This window comes from Petaurus breviceps, unplaced genomic scaffold (assembly GCF_028583685.1).
Source record: "Petaurus breviceps papuanus isolate PSGF00001 unplaced genomic scaffold, PetGlider_PUasm1.0 90845, whole genome shotgun sequence".
Lineage (NCBI taxonomy): Eukaryota > Metazoa > Chordata > Mammalia > Diprotodontia > Petauridae > Petaurus > Petaurus breviceps.
Window position 1 is genome coordinate 4609618 of NW_027187359.1, and position 21774 is coordinate 4631391.

Consider the following 21774-nt stretch of genomic DNA (forward strand, 5'->3'; position numbering starts at 1 on the left):
ATTTTAGAAAGAACAGTTCAGTTGAGTGATGAGGATGAAAGCCATATTGCTGAGTTTTCAAAAAAGTAAGAGGATAGGCAGTGGAGACACCATAGCAATGTGCTTATATGTGGAAAGTGTTTCTGGATTTATAAACTTTTGGGAGGAAGCACAGTGCTTTAGAAAGATACTGAACTTGAAGTCACTGAGTTTGAGTCCCAGCTCTGCTATTTACTACCTGTGTGACCTTGGGTCCCAGTTTTCATCATGCATAAAAGGACAAAAGTTGGACTGAGGGGATGGCCTTTATAGTCCTTTCCTGACCCATTTTTCTGAAATTTTGCCCTCTTTTAAATCATGAAATACTTCTTTCACTTACTTTCCAATATCAGACTATATCTACATACTTCTTTTTATTCACTAGGCATTAATGCATTAAGCATTAAATATTTACTCCTTTTTTGGCAAATAGGTTTGGCAAAAACAGCATTTAATTTTGCTTAACCAAGCAATTTAAATTTAATGTCCCTACTAATTGTTGGGCTATGCTACGTAATGTTTGCTTGTAGCAGTGTGGTTATTTCATTTTCTTCCTGTCTTTCCCCAGTTGATACACCAAAATCGGCAGGCTATCTTAAACCAGTTTGCAGCATCTGCCCCCGTTGGCATTAATATGAGGTCAGGCATGCAACAACAGATCACACCACAGGTAATGACATAAAAGTACATGTTGTTAGCATTTATCAACCCAAAGCTGTGGTTTTCAAAGTGTGGCTTGGGCTGTTCTCTAATGGTAATGGTGTTTACAATATAATTTTTTTCTGGTGTTTACAAGTAATTAAATCATCTCTCATTGTTATCTGACCACATGCAGGACCATTCTTATTTCTGGTGAAGATGTTTGGGGGTTGGGGTTTTTTTGGTTGGCAAATAAGAGTAGGCAGAATAGATAATTTTTGCCCTAGGGCAGGTGGGGAGCAGAACTCAAGAGGGACAGTCCTGTGTTTTCACAGATATAAGAAATTCCTGATGAGGGAACTCTATACCACTCTGCAAGCTGGCACTTTCTTGGCAACTTGTAGTCTTAGAGAGTTACCTGGGGAACTAAGAAAGTAAGAAACTTGCCTGTGCAAAATGTGAGACTTGAAGCCACATCTCCCTGATGCGGAGACCAGCTTCTCTATTCGCTATGCCATGGTGTCTTTCACTTTTAAGTCAAAAAAATTCAGGAGTCACAAATGAAAAAATGTGAACCTTTCTGTCACTGAATTTTGCCATTTCAGAAATGGAGGAATCTTATGCCCAGTGCAAGGAAATGTTTTCACCCATTTGGTGCATCTTGCTTTTTGTTTTGTTTTTAATTTAGCTTAGATGCCAAAATTTAAAAAAAAATTACTAAGTGGTTCAGGAATAAACAGTATTTAATTTTAAATTATTTTGAGTGCTACCCTGTGCATGTATGTATGCCTATTACACCTCTCCACGAAAGTCCTGCTTAGGTACTTCATGGAGGTAACCCTAGAGTCAGAAATCAAGAAAATATGCATTTACATTAGTCTGGACACTAAATAACTCTGTGATCCTGACAAAATCACTCAACATCTCTCTGCCCTAATTAACTCCTAGGAAAAAATGGAGCTAAAGATTTTACCTCATTAGGCTACTTGTAAGAATCAAGTGAAATAATATATCTAAAAGCAAACTCGTACGTGATAAATAAATGTGTTATTATTAAAGGCTGTGCCAATGGAGCACAAGCTCTGGCAGATTTCTCTCATCATGGAAAGTCTTCGGCTACATTCTCCAAAGCAGACCGAGTCTGCTTTCTGAAGATCAGACTTGCTAAGCCTCATCACCAGTGGGTCAGACTTTAAGTGAATCATTTGCCTATGGCAACCCATGGAACAGAAAAATATGAAATAGCCTTCTGTCTTACAGTGTCCTCTTCCATTTCTGTAGTTGCAGAGTGTTCAAAAAAATGAGAGGGGAGAATAGAAAATGCTGAGCACCACATGTCTTATAGAACATCGTCATAATTAATTTACCTGTTGGCATTATTACATCCTTATAGAAACAAGAAGTAGATACAATACCAAAAGATATGATTAATAATACCTTCTTGACATTTTCACTCAGACAAATTAAGAAGTATTCATTAAGTGTAGTAGGCACTATGTCAAGTGCTGGGAATGCAAATAAATAAACAAAAAGACAATCCTTGCAGAAAAACAATACGTAAAAGGGACAGGGAAGGTTATAAGGGACTGGGGCTGTGGCTGCCTTGTGGGGCATTATAGACAAAGTCCTAAAGAGTCAGGAACAGAGCCTGGAGAAGATTAAAGACATGGCTGGCCTAAATTTCCCCCTTAAAATGGAGATTCTAGAAGAAACTAACCAGAGAGAGAGGCCACAGTATCAGAAGGTATTTTAACTATATATGAAGTAGTACAAAGGTGGAGTGAGCTTTCAGGATCAAGACCATTGTTGAGAAAATCCAGAGGTGCAACCTAAAGAAGAAGGAAGATATGGGCGACTTAGAACTCCTTAAAATAAAGCTGCTTCTCTTTTTTTTAATTGAAAATTTTTATTTTTTTCCCAATTACATGTAAAAACAATTTCTAGCCTTTGTTTTTTACATTTTGGAGTTCCAAGTTCTCTCCCACCCTTTCTCCCCTTGCACATCATCGAGAAGGTGATAAAGGTTATACATGTGCAATCATACAAAACTTATTTCCATATCTGTCATGCTGTGAAAGAAAACACAAACAAAGAAAGAAAAACAGTCATATGCTTCAGTTTGCATTCAGATTCCATCAATTCTTTCTCTGGAAATAGATAACATTTTTCATCATAAGTCCTTCAGGATTGTCTTGGATCTTTGTTATTGCTGAGAACAATTAAATCATTCACAGTTGATCATTGTAAAGTATTGTTTACTGTGTACAGTGTTCTGGTTCTGCTCACTTTGCTTCAGTTCATGTAAGTCTTTCTAGGTTTTTTTGAAAGCATCCTGCTCATCACTTCTTACAGCACAAAAGTACTTCATCACAACCACATACCACTGCTTGTTCAGCCATTCCCCAGCTGATGGACATTCCCTCAATTTCCAATTTTTTTTACCACCACTAAAAGAGCTACTACAAATATTTTTGTAGGTCCTTTTCCTTTTTTTTTTTTTTAAATCTCTTTGGGATATAGACCTAGTAGTAGTAACATTGGGTCAAAGGGAATGCAGTTTTATAGCCCTTTGGACATAGTTCCAAATTGTTTTCCAGAATGGTTTGATCAGTTCACAACTCTGCCAACAGTGCATTAGTGCCTCAATCTTTCCACATCCTCTCCAACATTTCTTATTTCTCATAGTAGTAAATTGGATAGGTTTGAGGTGGTACCTCTGAATTTTTAATTTTCATTAAATGAAACTTCTAAAGGAAACCAACAGGAAAAAGTTAAAAAGCCAGTTTCATCTGTATGGAAGGATGATGTCCTAGGCTGTTATAGCAGTTTGGGGACTTAAATAGTGTTTTCCCAAAAAGGTCAGCCCAATAATTCTTAACATAATAGCCCTATATTATTCCGTATTTTAACTCTTCACAGGGGAAGGCTCAAGGTGTAAAATGAGTCATCCTAAGGCAGTTGCATGGGGGTAGAGGTGAGGGAAGCCATGGGGAAAGGAAGAAGGATTCAAGAAAATGAATACATCCAGGTCTCAATTGCTGATTGAAAATCAGATCTCAGTCATTGGGGTTGGAGGTAGCCCCCAGCCCACAAGTGTTATAGTCCTTAAGACAGCAAAGGAAAAGGGATGAGAGTTAATGATGAGCAGTTGCCCTTGAACTTGCCAACCCAGTTTTTTACAGCAGCTGTTTCAAAGGATATAGAAGCTGACAAATTTTTTTAAAGTAGTCACTAAGAGCCCCCAAATTAAATTAACATACTTTAATACTATAATGTCAGCAGAGAAGTAGGCATGGGAGAGAATGGTAAAAAATATGTGGGGAAACATTGTTTGGGCTTAAGAAACAAGAGAAACACTTATAGAATATACAGGCACCTCAAGCCTATATATCATGAATACTTTCTTCAGTAATTGGGATGTGCTAACATGGTCATTAAGAATTTAAACACCTCCTGATTAGGATAAATGAGGAGAGTATAAAAGCTGACTTGAAGCTTACTATTAAAAAAAAAAAAACAACCCTAAGATCATGGTATTTGGTTCCATCACATTTTGACAAATAGAGAAGAAATGAAAGCAGTGTCAGATTTTATATTCTTGGGCTCAAAGATCATTCTAGGTGACAGTGATGTAGCCATGAAATTAAAAGATGCTTGCTTCTGGGAATGAAAGCTATGGGAAATCTGGACAGCATACCAAAAAGCAAAGACATCACCTTGTTGACAAAGATCTGTAGAGTTAAAGCTCTAGTTTTTTTTAGTAGTAATGTGTGTTTGTGAATTTTGACTCTATGGAAAACTGAGCACTACAAAATTGATGCTTTAGAAGACTTTTGAGAGTCCCTTGGATGATGCCAAGGAGATCATATCCATCAATCCTTAAAACAATTAACTGACTGTTCATTGAAAGAACAAATTCTGAAGCTGAAACTTAAAGACTTTGGCTACATACTGCTAAGATGGGATTCATTGAACAGGACTCTGATTCTGGAAAAGATTGCAGACAAAAGGAGAAGGACACAGCAGAGGATGAGATGGATAGCATCTGTCATGGAAGTATCATGAAAGCAATGCATATAAACTTGGACAGAGTTTGAGAGATAGTAGAGAACAGAAGAACCTGGCAACAACATGGTGATATTCAAATACCATCAGAAACAACAAAGCTGTATCTTGAAGTCATTTCTGAATAATTTTGCTGTGTACAATGATACCATTTGTTTTTCTAAAATTTTATTCATTTTTATAAGCATTATTTTCTTTTTCCTCTCACTGCCCTCCCCCAACAAAAAAGAACCATTACAAAAATATAGTCCAGCAGGACAAATTCCCACATTGTCCAGTTCTTTCACCTTATTTTTTTTACCTTACTTTTTAAAGAAAAGATGAAAATACCAAATTACAAGAGTAAAAAATGAGAAAATATGCCATATAATTAAAATAGCTCCAAAAAGGAGTCACAAAGAGTCCAACATGATGAAAAAGGACTAAGTAACAATAGCCTTCCTTGGTTTATCAAACAGTTGAGACTAAAAAATGGGGCATGGATAAAGGAACAGACCTCAACACAGACTATTACCATTTTCTAAGGCCATTTGCCTGATATAAATTAATAACCATAATAAAACCCAAAGAGCCTGGAAACGACCTTAGCCATTAAATAGTTGTTCCCCCACCCAAATATAGATGTGGTGGCAAAGGGCCACACCAACTTATATCATAAATCAGTTTGCCAAATCTTACAGTGAAATATGGGGAAATCTTATGAGCAGTATGGCCTCATAAAGCAGCAGGTTGGCAAGAGCTCCAGTTAAGCCAGATCACTGCAAAAACATTTGAAGATGAAAATAGAAGACAATACATGATCCCCTCAAAAAGGGGATTTATTTAAACAAACTGTACTCTCTCCTCTGTGACAATTGGAGCTACTACATTCAAATTCTGACTATCTTAGTCTCCTGTATGTGATGTTAGGAAGTACAAACTATGCTAATGGAAACATAGATGGTAAGTAAGGTTGGACCAGATCAAGTACCTACAGAGAACTATAGTAGAAGTGACACTTTTTTTTTTTAGTAATTTAAATAATATTTTATTTTTTTTATTCAATTACATATCAAGAAAAATTTTTGGCAAGATTTTTTACAAGATTTTGAGTTCCAAATTTTTCTCCCTCCCCTCTTCTGAAAATGGTAGGCAGTTTGATGTAGTTTCTACATGTGCTGTCATGTAAAACATATTTCCATATTCATCACAGTTGTGGAAGAATAAACAGATCAAAAAGAATAGAACCATGAGAGAGAATATAATAAGTGGAAAAAATATTCTTTGATCTGCTGAGTCCATGATTTCTTTTTCTGGATATGGATAGCATTTTCCTTTGTGAGTCTTTTGTACTTGTCTTGGATCTCATTATCGGTATTGAAAACATGGTTGATGAAAGTATCAGAAAGGAGTGAGCTGGTTTTCATAAATGACCACTACAAGTGACCACATTTTTATACTCATACAGTAGAATGAAAGGTGCAGAGAATCCCATGACTGATTTTTTTTGGTTCAGTTTATTGAATTTTATATGCTGCCTGTGTTAAGTCATTAGATTCTGTAAAGCAAAAACTAGCTTTAGAAGTTTTATTCCAATGAAGTATCTCCCATGCAAATATGAAAATAAAAAATTTCCTTGAAAGAATGGAAATAAACAATGGAAATAAATTTGTTCTACAGACCTGCAATTATAAGTATCAAGCAAGGCATTAAACTTGTAGAAATATGTATCAAAGATGTTTGCCACTGTAATATAATAACTATCATTTATATAGCACCTGTTATGTGCCGAGCACTGTGCAAAGCACTTGACAAATATTATTTCATTTGATTCTAACAACCTTGGGATGTAGATGCTAGCATTATCCCTATTTAACATATGAGGTTAATTGCCTTGCCCAGTGGTATACAGCTAGAGGTCAGATTTTAAACTCAGGTCATAATGACTCCAGACTGGGCAGTATCCACTGTTCCTCTTAGCTGTACTCCATCATGGACATGTAAGATGTCCAGCATAACATCCAAATGAAAAAACAGGTCAGTAATGACCAGAATTGAATAAGAAGAGCAGAATGATCTGGATTGCATTGAGGAAATTGCACAGTCTTTTTAATAACCCCAGTCTTTTCCTAGAAACAAAGGTCCAGTGTTATAACACCAGTTTCTTTCCAGTGATGCCAAATGGTCATCAAGAACAAAATATCAGTCTCTAATTAAAGTTGCATGTAATCCAAAGGACAATAAAGAAACTCATGATGAATATTAATAGGCTATAGCATATCACCAACAAAAAATAGCTTAGGAGACACAATGTTAAGGAATGGGTGACCACAGTGCTCAGCTGGTTTTTTGGCAAGAAGGCCACTACCATACATAAGAAACCCTATGAACCCCAGATGACTTAACCACATATTAACATTATATATGTTTTACTGTATTTTTATATATTTTGTTAAATATTTTCCACTTAAATTTTTGTTTTGTTCAGTGTATTATAACCTGCAGGCCTTGTGTTTGATACTTCTACATTAGACATCCCCTTTAGTACATTGATAACATGTACAATATCCGCATTTAGAAGTTCTTCTGTTCCTCCATCTTTTATCTGTCTCTCTCTCTCTCTCTCTCACACACACACACACACACACACACACACACACACACACACACACGGAGTTGTCACAACATTAAAGCCACAGAGAAATGAGTATATCTCTAGGTCCTTATGCTGTTACAATGCAGTGGGTTTTTTTTTTTCTGTATTACAAATCAGTACACTTAAGAGTTTATTTTCTTTTAAAGGCTTTGTTAAATTTCTTAAATGGGAAGGTAATAAGCATTTATATAACACCTGCTACATAATGGTCATTATGCTAAATGCTTTGCCAATGTTATCCCATTTGATCTCATTAAACCATTCTTGTTTTTTTTCCCTCATGAAAGAACTTAAAATTATTTGTCCTTTTCTTAGGCCAGTCAAATAATCTTTCTGCATCACATCATTCTATTTTGGTTTATGAAGAAACAGGGAAAGTATTGTGAGAGAGCAAAAGGAAGCCTCTCCTAGTACTTTCTAGCTATTTTGAATATAAAATAGCCTAGAGAAGGAAAAGCAACCTGAAAACAGGACTTGGGGCTTAGAGGTTTCAGTCTCAATAGATAATTAGTGCTAAAGGCCTCATTTTACTGAGGAGAGGAGCCTGAGGACCAGAGTGGTTAAGTGCTTTCTTGAATTTCACTTTGGTAATAAGTGGCTTTTTTGACTATAAATCCAGTGCTTCCACTGCACTGTGCTTTGGTATTAGAAGGAAACAGCTGGCATGGCTATTATTAACATGTAAAATGTATTAAGTACAGCATAAGCTACCTCTTCCTTTGTAATTTTCTTAAACTGATTGTTACCTTTTTGTGACAGCTCTCTGTTGACTACTAACTGCTGTTGCTGATATCTTTTCTATACTCATTGATCAGAGCCAGACAGCCCTTGTATTTTAGTTAGATCTTATCTGAATAAAAATGTCAGGCAATAATGAAAAAGCTCTTCTCAAAGTGATTTTTCCCCCCAGGCCCCACATCCTTTGGAATGATTCTGCCACAAAGTAAACCTCATTGTTTTCCAAATCTGATTTTTGTTATCGAAAATCCTTTATCTCATTCTTGCCTTCTCCTGCTTAGTTTTCCTTGATATCCTCTACTCACACTTGGTGATACTCTTGTTTCCAATCCTAAACACCATAATCATTCATCTCATTGTTCTATAAATCTTGAATCCCATTACACTCTAGCTTCCTTATCTAGACCATATTATAACTTCAACTTGAAGGAATTAAATAATAGTTCATAATAGTCCTATAGACTGTAACAATCCTTATATCTTTATGTCTTGCATCTTCTATTTAGAGCTTCCTGGGTCAAAGGCAGACCTGGGTCACTTACATCTAACACATTTTCCTTTCCTTCAGCTCTTTAAAGACACTTACCATTTCTTGTAGTTGAGCATAAAACCACCTATTCTAGTAACCAGGTCCTGCAAAAAGACTTCAGGTTCCTCATAGAATTGCTTCTCACTGCAGCAGAAGGCCTCTCCAAGAACAAGGCTCCTTCCTATCCCCTTCCCCCACCAAAAGAAGTCACCTAATTGGTGCTGGGAAATTTAGTTCATTTCCCCCAGATTGCTTATGTGTATAGCTTTACCAGAAAATTAGTTGTTTGTGCCCTGAAATGCAAACATCAACCACTTGTCATCTTGAAATGGTTTGTACCTCCCAACCCTTGCTTGTGTATCAGGGCAACAGTAACATTGCTGATAACTTCCTACTCATACCTTTGACTCCTCAAAAGTGGTGTTTCTTAAAGAGTAGTCAAGCCTAAGGTTCATTTGGCTTCATTGTTTTTTGAGGTGATCGTTTTAACTTTGTTGCCTCCTTTGCTAGGGCTAATATAGGATTTAATGCATATGCTATATAGACAGGAGGATAGAGAAGTCTATGGGGAAAAGCATGGCAAAAAATGGGGGAGGGAGAGAATAAAATGAAAAACAAAACGGATTTTTAAAAAGTTGAGAGTAGTTTAACACACTTAACAAGCTTCTAGTGTGTGCTAGGTATCGTTTGAGCAAGGGCGAGGAGGGAGAGAAGGTTTAAATTTCATTCAGTATAAATGTATATGGAAAGTTTTAAAAATAAATCTGGGAAACATAACCAGGATTTAAAATCTGAAATTAAAAAGCTATTTAAATGACTAATGTGAAAATGTGTTTAATACGAATGTATGTGTAGAGCCCATATCAGATTGGGGAGGAGGGGGAGAAAATTTAAAACTTATGGAAGTGATTGTTGAAAACCAAAATAAAAAATTTTTTTTTTAAAAAGGCTGGTTAAGAAGGTGAAGCTCTAGGAAGAAAAAAAGAACCTTGGAAAAAAGGTTACTTGGAAAAGCAAAAGCTATTTAATGGCTGGGCTGGGTCAGAGAAGTTATAGACTGTTTAGATGCAGATTCACCCACTAATTGAAATACAGCATAGTATAATGTAAAGTACACTAGATTTTATTTTATTTTGCGTGTGTGTAAGTTTTTTATTTATTTTAAAATTAAATATAAAACAAAACAAGACGGGGCAGAGCCAAGATGGCAGAGTAGAAACACCACCTCCCCGCAGCACCGGCTTCCACCTTCCCCAATCCATGTAAAAAGGGGACTCTAAACAAACTTTGGAGCTGCACAACCCACAAAATGACACAGAGAAGCTAACCTCCCGCTGAGGACAGCCCGGCAGGCCCAGGAATCAGCCTGCACAGTGCTCTGGGAGCTGAGCCCAGCTACTCCGGAGCCAAGGCTTTAGCCCCAGGGCAGGCCTGACCAGCCTCCAGCCCAAGGGACTCCAGATCAGCAGCAGCTGTGGCCTTTTCCAGATTTATCAGCACATAGATGCGAAGGACAAAGTGAGAGGTCAGTGCAGTCTGGACTTTGGGAGCAGTAGTTGGGAGAGCTTCTGCTTTTGCCCCCAGGGTGAGAAGCCACTGGGATGCCTCGAAGCAGCTGGTGCCACCTTGCAGCTTCAGCTCCTGGCCTGCAGAGTGTAGGGGGACCAAGCACCAGTCTGAGGGGTAATCGCTCTTGCTTTAACCTGCTTGGATCTGGATTGCAGTCTAAGGTGGAGGTTCTGGGGTGTGTGTCCAGCTTACCAGAGGGTGTGGAGACCTCAGAGAGGGCACCTATCTAATACCTCCGGCAGCTGAGAAAACCCCAGCATTTGGGATGAAAGTTCCCCTGTCTGGTGGCAGAGTCCTACTGTGGCAAAAAGCCCAGGGGTCAATTGACTGAGGGGCGACATGACCAGGCAAAGGAAACAAAGCAGACAGAAGATTCCAACATTACACTCCTATTTTGGGGACAAAAAGGAGCAAAGCATGGAACAAGAGGAAAACAGTGAAGTCAGAACTCCTGCACCAAAAGCTTCAAAGAAAAATACGAGCTGGATACAGGCCATAGAGGACCTTAAGAAGCAGATAAGAGAAGTGGAGGAAAAATTGGGAAGAGAAATGAGAACAATGCAAGAAAATTACGAAATGAGAGTCAACAGCCTGACTTAGGGAAATCACACCTTAAAAAATAGACTAACTCAAATGGCAAAAGAGGCTCAAAAAGGCAATGAGGAGAAGAATGCCTTAAAAAGCTGAATTTGCCAGATGGAAAAAGAATCTCAAAAGCTCAATGAGGAGAATCATTGCTTCAGAATTAGATTGGAGCAAATGGAAGCTAATGACTTTATGAGAAATCAAGATGCTGTTAAACAGATCCAAACAAATGAAAGAATAGAAGGCAATGTGAAATATCTCATGGGAAAACCACTGACCTGGAAAATAGATCCAGGAGAGATCATTTAAAAATTATTGGACTGCCTGAAAGCCATGACCAAAGTAAGAACCTAGAAATCATCCTCCAGGAAGTTCTCAAAGAAAACTGCCCTGATGTTTTAGTACCAGAGGGCAAAATAGAAGTTAAAAGAATCCACAGATCACCTCCTGAAAAAGATCCCAAAAAGAAAACTCCTAGGAATATTATAGCCAGGTTCTGGAATTCCCAGATTAAGGAGAGAATATTACAAGCAGCCAGGAAGAAACAATTTGAATATTGTGGAGACACAATCAGGATAACCCAGGATCTGGCAGCTTCTAAACTGAGGGATGGAAGGGCTTGGAATATGATATTCCAGAGGTCCAAGGAGCTGGGATTAAAACCAAGAGTCACCTACCCAGCAAAACTGAGTATCATGTTTCAGGGAAAAATATGGTCATTCACTGGAATTGAGGACTTTCAAGAATTCTTGATGAAAAAACCAGAGTTGAATAGAAAATTTGACATTCAGATACAAGAAGCCAGAGAAGCATGAGAAGGTAAACAGGGAAAAGAAATCATAAGGAACTTATCAAAGTTGAACTATTAACATTCCTACATGGAAAAACAATAATTGTAACTTATGAAACTTTTCTCCGTCGTTGAAGGGATTAGAAATATATATATGTCTATATAGGAGGGTATATGGGCATATGAATACATATGTGAATGTGTGTATATATGTTTACAGCTATACATAGATAGAGGAAACAGGACCAATTTAACAGCAAGGGATGATACTTAAAAGGTGAAATTAAGAGGTGAGAGGAATATAATGAGAGGAGATGGGGAGAGACAGAATGGGGTAAACTATCTCATACAGAAGAGGCAAGGGAAAATGGTTACAATGGAGGAGAAGAAGAGGAAGTCAAAAGGGAATGGGTCAACCTTATTCCCATTGAATTTGGCTTGAGGAGGGAATGAAATACACACTAAACAGGGTATCTCACCCTCCAGGAGAGTAGGAGGGGAAGGGGATGAGAGGGGGGATGATGGAAGGGAAGGCAGGCTGGGGGGGAGGGAAGGTGGAAGCACCCACTTTTGAAAAGGGACTGGATCAAAGTAGAGAATAGAACAAGTGGGAGGTGGGATAGGAGGGAGGGAAATATAATCATTTTTTTTTACAATATATCTACTATGTTATTGTTTTGCATTAGCCACACATGTACAACCTATCCTGAATTGCTTATCTTCCCAGTAAGGGTGGGTGACAAAGAAGGAAGGGAATGAATCTGAAATTGAAAGTTTTACAATCAAATATATATATATACACATATATGTATATATGTGTATGTATACTATTATTAATACCATCTTACATGTAATTGGGAAATAAGATATACAGGCACTGAGGCATAAAGATCCAATGAAAAAATCAAAAGGGATATGGGAGAAAATATGGGAGAGCAGATTAGAGGAGGGGATACCCTGTGGGACTGCTATTTTGGGGGTGGTGGGTAGAGGAAAAACGGGGAGAAAATTTGTAACTCAAAATCTGTCGGAAACGAATGATGTAAATCAGAAGTTAATAAAGCATTTAAAAAATAACAAAAATGTAAAAAAAACAAAACAAGAAGGTTTCCATGTACACCTCAGAATATGAGAGGATTTAACATAAAATAAATTTCCATTTCAAGAAGAACTATACATTGTTTTCAAAGCTACCCAATTTTTGTTTGCTTCCTTCTAGATTTTCTTTTTTCTCTGCTGTGCACTTTTTTGTTTTTTTCTCCCTCCCCCCTACAATTAAATACTCTGTGTGTGGTTGTGGGTGTGTGTGTGTGTGTGTGTGTGTGTGTGTGTGTGTGTGTGTGTGTGTAAGACCATACTCTGCATATTTCTATTTCTCTTTTCTTTCTCTGGAGGGTAGATAGCATCTTCCTTCATAGGTCCAAGAAATTTTTAATTTAAAATAATTTAAATTATTCATTTTATACTTCAAAAATGCTCTCACCGTATAATATTGTGTAAGGTCTGGTACTGATGAATACTGCAGTACATCAGATTTTAGAGTCATAAGATTTTTTCTAATTTCTAAATAAATTTTTGCTGATGTCTTTTTTTATATCACTAAAACTTTTTACAAGAATCTCTCCCTCTTTCATCTTCCAAGAGAGCCATCCTATATAACAAGTTTTGTTTTTAAATGAAAAAAAAATCTGTAAAACTGATAAATACCTTAAAAAGGACTCAAAATATATGCAGTGTTACCACATCTGGGGAAAGGAGTTGGGTGGGGGTGTCTTCTCATATCTCTTTGTAGACATGCTTAAAGTTCTTAATTTTACAACATTTACTTTTGATTATTTTGTGGTGGTTCTCTTCATTTACATTGTTCTAGTTATTTTAAGACCTGGGTTTGAGTGCCCTTCTGACACTTAGTGGCTATGGAATCCTTGGGAAAGTCATTAAACATCTTTGAGCCTCAATTTCCTTACGTGTTCAAAAAAGAGAGAGAATAATACTTGTTTTTCTTAGTTCAGACCTACTGGGTGTTTTCTTTGTAAATATTAATTTGCATATATGTGTGAACTATAATTTTTCTCTTCTTTGCTCTTACCAATTTCTGAACAGGGAAACCACCTTCTGTAAGGCAGTCATGGTTCACTGTTTATATTTAAAAGTCAGGACTCAATGTGTGAGTGAAATAATAAACACTTTATTTTAAGACAAAGAGATTTTCATGGAATGTTCTTTTGTGTGGGGCGAGTCTGCTTTGAACTGTTTCCAGCAGCAGTACATTGATGATTATGATTGTTGGGCGGTCATTATAAGGTTAGATACTTACTCCACGAGCTCCATTGGATCCTTTGTTGTTCTCCTATCCTGCCTTGGTTCTCTTCATCAGCATCCTGTATTCCTGTCACTCTGAACTAGAGTTGGAGCATATAACTCAAAGATCATCTCTTGAAGTTTAGATATAATAGCTATGAAATGAAAACCCTCATTGATTTTTATGGTATTTTTACAGTTTACAAAGTATTTTCTCTTACTTGATCCTCACAACAATCTCTTAGAAGCAGGTCCAAGTCCAAGTGTTATTACTGATGAGGAAATGGAGAGTCATTTGTGATTCCTGATTGATTGTCCATTCTGTTACCTGATTGCTGTTTCTCAACAGCTCCAGCAGTTCCTGAAAAGGGAGGCAGTTGTCAGTAGACATTTGTAGTGAGGTCTAACATCCTTTCATCTAACAGTAAAACAAGAATTCACCCAGCAAATCTCTTTTCAGAACACTGAATGAAACTTTCTCTTTTCCCTAGAATAGATCTAAACTATGCATTTCTTTATAATAACAAGTACTTTAAACCACAGTTCACCAGACACTAATGTGACCTGGAGATTATCACATTGTTTAGAAAAAGCCAGTGGTAGGAGGCAGAGTCAAGATGGCAGAGTAGAAGCACAAACTTGGTGCGGGCTTCCCTCCAATCACTTCCAATACATTTTTAAAAAATGACTAAACAAACTTTAGAGCTACAGAGTCTGCAAAGAGAAACTAAGCTCCCACTGAAAGAAGCCCGGCAGGCTAAAAGGAAAGATAACACCAGGCTGGGAGCTGAGCTTAGCCCCATGTGAGCCACATGGTTCTCAGCCCTAGGGCAGCCCCGACCAGCAGGGGCCCAGAGCAGACTTCAGGAGAGAGAATCACCAGCAGCTGTGGTGGTTTCCAGAATTATCAACCTATAAATGCCAAAAAGAAAGTAAAAGGTCATTCTGGAACTTTGTGGGAACAGGGGGACTGTGAGTGTGGTCCAGCCCCTGCCCCCAGGGTAAGAAGGAGCAGAGGCATGGTGGCTATTGCCTGGCTGTTTCAGGAGCCCCTGGCTTGCAGATTGCAGGGGGACCAAGCGGCCATTCAGAGGGTAATAGCTCTTGCTTTAACCTGCTTGGGTCTGAATCACAGTCTTGGGTGGTGGGCCTGGGGTATGTTACCAGTGAGCCAGAGCTTGTGGTGTCTGCAGAGAGGGCGCCCAACTAATAGCTCCAGCAGTTGCAAAAACACCAGCAATTTGGAACAAAACTCTCTCCATTCTCTAAGTAGAGTTCTACTGTGGCAAATAGCTCAAAAGTCAAGTAATTGACTAGCAAGATGAGGAAGCCCAGGAAACGTAATCAAACCATATATTCCTTTTTGGGGGACAAAAAGCATCAAGACATGGAGTGGGAAGAAGACAGTGAAGTCAGAACTCCTGCATCAAAAGCCTCCAAGATGGAGGGGCTCAAGAAGGATTTTGAAAATCAAGTAGAGAAGTGAAGGAAAAATTGGGAAAAGAAATGAGAATGATGCAAGAAAATCATGAACAGCGAGTCAAGAGCCTGATAAAGGAGACCCAAAAATACACTGAAGAAAGTAATACCTTAAAAAATAGACTAACTCAAATGGCAAAAGAGGCTCAAAAAGCCAGTGAGGAGAAGTATACCTTAAAAAGCTGAATTTTCCAGATAGAAAAGGAATTTCAAAACTTACTGAAGAGAATAACTCCTTCAAAATTAGATTGGAGCAATTGGAAGTTAATGACTTTATGAGAAATCAAGATACTATAAAACAGATCCAAACATGAAAAAATAGAAGGCAATGTGAAATATCTCATTGGAAAAACCACTGACCTGGAAAATAGATCCAGGAGAGATCATTTAAAAATTACTGGACTACCTGAAAGCCATGATAAAAAAAAGAGCCTGGACACCATCTTGCAAGAAATTATCAAGCAAAATTTCCCTGATATTCTAGAACCAGAGAGCAAAATAGAAATTGAAAGAATTCACCAATGGCCTCTTGAAAAAGATCCCCAAAAGAAAACTCCTAGGAATATTATAGCCAAATTCCAGAGTTCCCAGGTCAAAGAGAAAATACTTCAAGCAGTCAGGAAGAAACAATTTGAGTATTGTGGAAACACAATCAGGGTAATGCAAGACCTAGCAGCTTCAATGTTAAGGGATAGAATGACTTGGAATATGATATTCTGGAGGTTAAAGGAGCTAGGATTAAAACCAAGAATCACCCAGCAGAACTGAGTATAATGCTGCAGGGGGAAATATGATCATTCAATGAAATAGAGGACTTTTAAGCATTCTTGATGAAAAAACCAGAGCTGAACAGAAAATTTGACTTTCAAATACGAGAAGCATGAGAAGGTAAACAGGGAAAACAAATCATAAAGAACTTATTAAAGTTGAACTACATGGAAAAATGATAATTGTAACTCATAAGACTTTTCTCAGTATGAGGATAGTTGAAGAGAATATGTATGTATAGGAGGGTGTATGTGTATATAAATTTATATGTGGGTGTGGGCATATGTATGTTCATGTATACATAAAGGGCATAGGATGAGTTGAATATGAAGGGATGATATCTAAAAAATAAAATTAAGAGGTAAAAGGAATTTTTTGGGAGAAGGAGAAAGGAGATTAGGGTAAATTATTTCATATAAAAGAAGCAAGAGAAAACTATTACAATGGAGGGGAAGAACAGGAAGGTGAGAGGGAATGGGGACAACCTGATTCTCATTGAATTTGGCTTAACAATACATACGGAATAACATACACACCCAATTGGGTGTCTTACCCTACAGGAAATAGTGGGGTAGGGGCTAGGAGGGGGGAATGATAGAAGGGAGGGCAGATTGGGGAAGAAGGTAGTTAGAAGCAAGCATTTTTGAAAAGGAGAATATGGAATAATTAGGTGGCAGTATAGGATGGAGGGAAATATAGTTGGTCTTTCACAATATAACTATGGAAAGTATTTGGGTAACTGCACATGTACAACCTATATTGAATTGCTTATCTCCCCATTGGGGGTGGGTGAGGAGGGAAGAAGGGAAAAAATCTGGAATTCAAAGTTTTAAAAACAAATGTTTAAAAAAAGATTTGTTTTTTGCATGCATCTGGGAAATGAGATGTACATGTGCATATAGAAATGAGATGGGGTATAGAGGTCCATCTTGCCCTACTAGAAAGCTAGGGGAGTGATGGGGGAGGATATAGGGGAGAAATGATTGGGGGAAAGGGTATTCAGTGGGCTTGCTATTTTGGTGTGGGGATTGACAGTTTCCTTAACAGCATAACGTACTATGCTTCTTTCAAAAGAATTCGGGGGGGGGGGCAGGGCCGCTCTCAGAGCTCCATGTGGACGCCTGGCTAGAGCACTTGGCCGAGTGGCGCAGGGCGCGGGCCCTTGGGGTGAGGGTGTATGCCATGGCGGAGTCGCAGCAGGTATCCGTGCAGGAGGTGGTGGACACCATGGTGAAAGGGCTGGAGCAGGAGAATATCTGCAAGATGCAGGGTTCCGTGTTCCAGTGCAGTGCCAGCTGCTGTGAAGATACCGAGGCCTCCATGGAGCAGGTTCATCAGTGCATTGAATGCTGCCATGCTCCCTTGGCCCAGGCACAGGCCCTTGTGACCAGTGAACTGGAGAAATTCCAGGACCGCCTGGCTCGATGCACCATGCACTGCAATGACAAAGCCAAAGACTTGACGGATGCTGGGAGCAAGGAGCAGCAGGTGAAGAGGCAGCTAGAGTCCTGTGTGACCAAATGTATTGATGACCATATGCACCTCATCCCTACCATGACCAAGAAAATGACGGATTCCCTGGCATCTATTGCAAAATAGTCATTGTCAGTAGTCATCTGGGGTGGGAAAATGGGTCTACTTGTAAAAATGTATGGAAATTTTTACCTTTCAGTGAAAATTTAAGAATGAAGAAGTTGAGGCTGGTAGTAAGTTTAAGAATACCTTTGTGGGAATTTCACATCTGCCTCTGGATTCTGTTAGTTCCATTATATGTTTTAGTCCATAGGTGAAGACATGAAAGAAACTGGTTCTCAGATTTGGATTGGAGGCAGCATGGAGGGCTGTGAAGTTGCCCTTCAGTGAAGTTGCCCTCTGTTCTATCTGTTGGAGCCCTTAACGGCTTTCAGCTGGTTCAGAGGTATTCCATTCCTAGAAGCTGGAATAATAACCCTTTGGGTTTATAGGTATTAGCAGTTCTCTTCCCCAACCTACCTCTCATTTTGTATGCATCCCTGAGGTAGCCCTCCACTTTTGTTTGGTGCCAACTTTACACCCACCTGATTGAACCATTTCCCATAGACCAGAAAGCAGCAGCCATGAGTTCACTACTGATTGGAAAAGAGAAGCACAATTGTGCTTTTCTCCCCAGTAAAAGAACCTGGCATTCATAGAAGAGTCTGGGGAAAGAAGGTTACTTCGATTAGAGCTCTGAGCAGCTGCTGGGTGATCTTTGCTTTGATGAGGACAGTGCTCACATGAGCTATCAGCTGGGACATCAAGGAAGAACATGAATGGGAAATGTCTCACCAGGCATGTGAAGCTCAGGTTACTTTTTCTTGCCCTTCTGGAAGGTACTACAGGGGTAACACTTCATTTAGAGTGTTTTATGAGACTAACATGAAACAATTTTGAGTGAAGGCCAAAGAAAGTCTCTCTTTGCTTGCAGAACAGTCTTAAACTTCTTGTTTAATGGAATGGTAGATGACTGGTTTGGAGGAAACTTAGGTTTCCCCAAAGGAGAAAAGATGTGATACCTGACCCTGGCCCTCTTCAACAGAAAGAGCTTGTTGAGAGGACTCTCTTAGGACAGGAAAGGGTAGGAAGACAACTTAAATTTCTAAGCAGGTTGCAAAGGAGAGCTTTTGTTTACCCTGGAGTACAGGAGGCAGTGTGCACCAATTATCCAGTTATCACTTGGTTAAAACTTTGAGCAACATGTTAGTACCAGGCCTTGTGGTGGAAAAGATCTTGTTCTCTTTATACCAACTTCTTACTGAATGCGATTAACATAGCCTTTCTGTTCAGTGTTTCAAGGCTATGTGATATTTTCCTAGTGGTTTGATGAAAAAATAGTTTGATTTAAAAAAAAAAGAATTCAAACGTTTTTTAAAACTTTAATTTCACAATTTTGGCTCACAATTTTGTAGTTATAAACTGTCCTAGAAAAATCTGTTAAGGTTCCTATAATCCCCTTGGAGCAATATTTCACCATAAAAGATGGGGTTTTTAATTAGTGCTTTAAAGATCATTTTTTATCAGTGTCGGTATTTCTTCTGCTAATACAGATCATCAATCTAGATGACAAGAACTAGCTGCTTTAGCAGGAAAAAATATTGATCACCTGGTAAACAAACTTATAGCATTTTATTCCTCTGAACTTAGGTTTGGCTAAGGTCACACAACTTTAAGTAAGCATCAGAAATGGAATTTGAAACCAGATCCTCCAGCTCCAGAACTTTTTACTTTAGAGGTCTTTTTACTTTACCACACTGAGAGTCAGCAGTGTTGTGAATTACTGAATAGTTCTTCTTGTTTATTTTCCTACTTAATCTCATTTACTAAAAGGGATAATCATCTGAGGTACTGAATTGAGTGCTCTGACTTGTAGTGAAATAGGGTAAATGACAGAACTGGGGAAAGGATCTCCTGTGGAATATATGGAATATATATGATTCCTGAGCAGGTGTTGTTTGTGCCTCTTTGCCCTTTGTTGTTGAAAACATAATTCTTTGGGGTGGCCAGGTAGCACAGCGAGTAAGAGCACTGGCTCCAGTGTTGAAAAGACCTGGAGATCGAATCCCAGGCTCAGACATTTAGCATCCACCCAGAAACACCTGGCTGTGTAACCTTCAGCAAGTTACTTAACCCCGATTGCTTTAAAAAAAAAAAAGAAAACATAATTCTTTGATGAAATTTCTCAATATGTAGAAAGTTATAAAAATACCCTTTTCAAAAATGTCAGTTTTTAGAATCCTGGATAGGTGGAGCAGGTTTGGAATGGGAAAAAGGGATTTTATGGTTTTGCAAAATGAAAGAGGATACACATCAACAGTCTTCTGGTTTTCTTTTTTTCAAATTAAAGTTCTATTTAATTATGTATAGGTGTTTAAATAATTTAGATGAGCAAAGCCATAATCCTGATCAGCATATCTCAGTTTTTGACAGTTAAATCTCTACATCTTTTTATTGGAAATTTGAAGGTAATTATGATGTCCAAGACCCATTTTAATATTTCTGTCTTAAATTTTATTGACAATAAAAGTAAATTTGTATATTTCTGATTATTTTGGAGTTTATTTTTCTTTTCTTTTTCTAGTTTTCTTTGCATAATGATCATTGATGTTATCTATTAGAAAATGTCACTTAAGTTTTTTCCATCTATTTGTATTAGTAGGGAATGTTTATGATAATCTTAACATTAATTTTATTTCCTTTTATAGCCTCCCCTGAATGCCCAGATGTTGGCACAGCGACAGCGAGAATTGTACAGTCAACAGCACCGACAAAGGCAGCTAATACAACAACAGAGAGCTCTATTAATGAGGCAGCAAAGCTTCGGGAACAACCTCCCTCCCTCATCTGGACTCCCAGTTCAAATGACTTCTCGTCTTCCTCAGGGTGCTCCACAGCAATTCCCTTACCCTTCTAGTTATGGTACAAACCCAGGAACTCCTCCAACCTCTACCAGCCCATTTTCACAACTGACATCAAATCCTGAAGCATCCTTGGCCAGCCGCAACAATATGGTCAACAGAGGTATGACAGGGAATGTTGGAGGACAGTTTGGTACTGGAATCAATCCTCAAATGCAGCCGAGTGTCTTCCAGTATCCAGGATCAGGTATGAAGGCAATACATTAATATTACTTCTAAAAACAGAGACCCAAATCTTAAAGGAAATTAGGTCCAAAAGAAAACAGACTCTAGTCAAATTTATTGTTTTAAAGTTAATGAATGTATAGCTGAGCTTATTTCATTATGCATCAGAAGGGATTGAAAAATCTTTAACTAGTAAAAATTACAATAATAACAATTGTAGGCTGATGGCTTGGGTTTTTTATTATTTAGCCTGTGGTCAGTGTGAATTTATGTGTATGAAGATAAAGGAATTCTTTTTTTCTTTTTACAAAATGAACTTATGAACATATGTGATAATCCCATTTTATTTTAATTTTCTGTTTTAATATTCATTTAGGAGACTTATAGGGGTTTTTAGTCATGTACCTGTTAGGAGTTAACCTTAGGAAAAGGTTAGCGAGCAGTTTATCAAATTGGAAGATTACAGTGTGCAAGGAGGATCATAGAGAGTTCCAAACTGGTGGAGACTGTAGAGCTTTGAAAGTTAATTATTTCTTGGTAGAGGTAACAGGACTGATTTGATTGTCCCTCTATCCTGTCTCCACAAGGTTGATCCTGCTTTCCTCTTTGCTTAATCTATTTTCTCATTAACTCTTCTTCTTAATACTTCTGAACAGAACACAAAATTTTACTCTCCCCTCCTCAGTTTTGTGGAAATCTTTTTCCATTTTATTTTTGTTTGAGTTGTGGGAATCTTCCAAAAAGAGAAAATATGATAACCCTTGTCTTAGATTAGCTGTTTTTTAATGAAACCTAGGGCTTGTCAACTTGGGGGTTTTGATATTTTGATAATTACATTTCAGTCCATTTTTTTCCTTTGTTATTTTATTTTGCCATTTGAAAACATTATTCTGAGAAGAAATCCATGGATTTCACTAGACTGCCAAAGGATCCTTAACATAAAAAGGTCTTAGTGATATTATATTTAACATTAATAATAGGGACCACTTAATTATCCCATTCTTTTTATTTACATTTCTTTTCAGATATTCACTTTACTGTCACATAACTAGTTTGATGT

General features: G+C 37.9%; 1 protein-coding gene and 1 pseudogene across 26 annotated transcripts in view; both read left to right on the forward strand.

Moving 5' to 3' along the window:
- NCOA1 (nuclear receptor coactivator 1) overlaps nucleotides 1–21774 on the forward strand; it is a 241285-nt gene that overhangs the window by 199012 nt on the left and 20499 nt on the right. For 25 of the 26 annotated variants that reach the window (XM_069071959.1, XM_069071964.1, XM_069071975.1 and 22 more), the window contains 2 exons: nucleotides 587–688; nucleotides 20337–20736. In XM_069071959.1, the coding sequence (XP_068928060.1) occupies nucleotides 587–688; nucleotides 20337–20736 (502 nt within the window). The remainder of the gene's footprint in view (nucleotides 1–586; nucleotides 689–20336; nucleotides 20737–21774) is intronic. The other variant, XM_069071982.1, reaches the window with a different exon arrangement.
- LOC138149097 (protein FAM136A pseudogene) lies at nucleotides 17284–20417 on the forward strand (annotated as a pseudogene).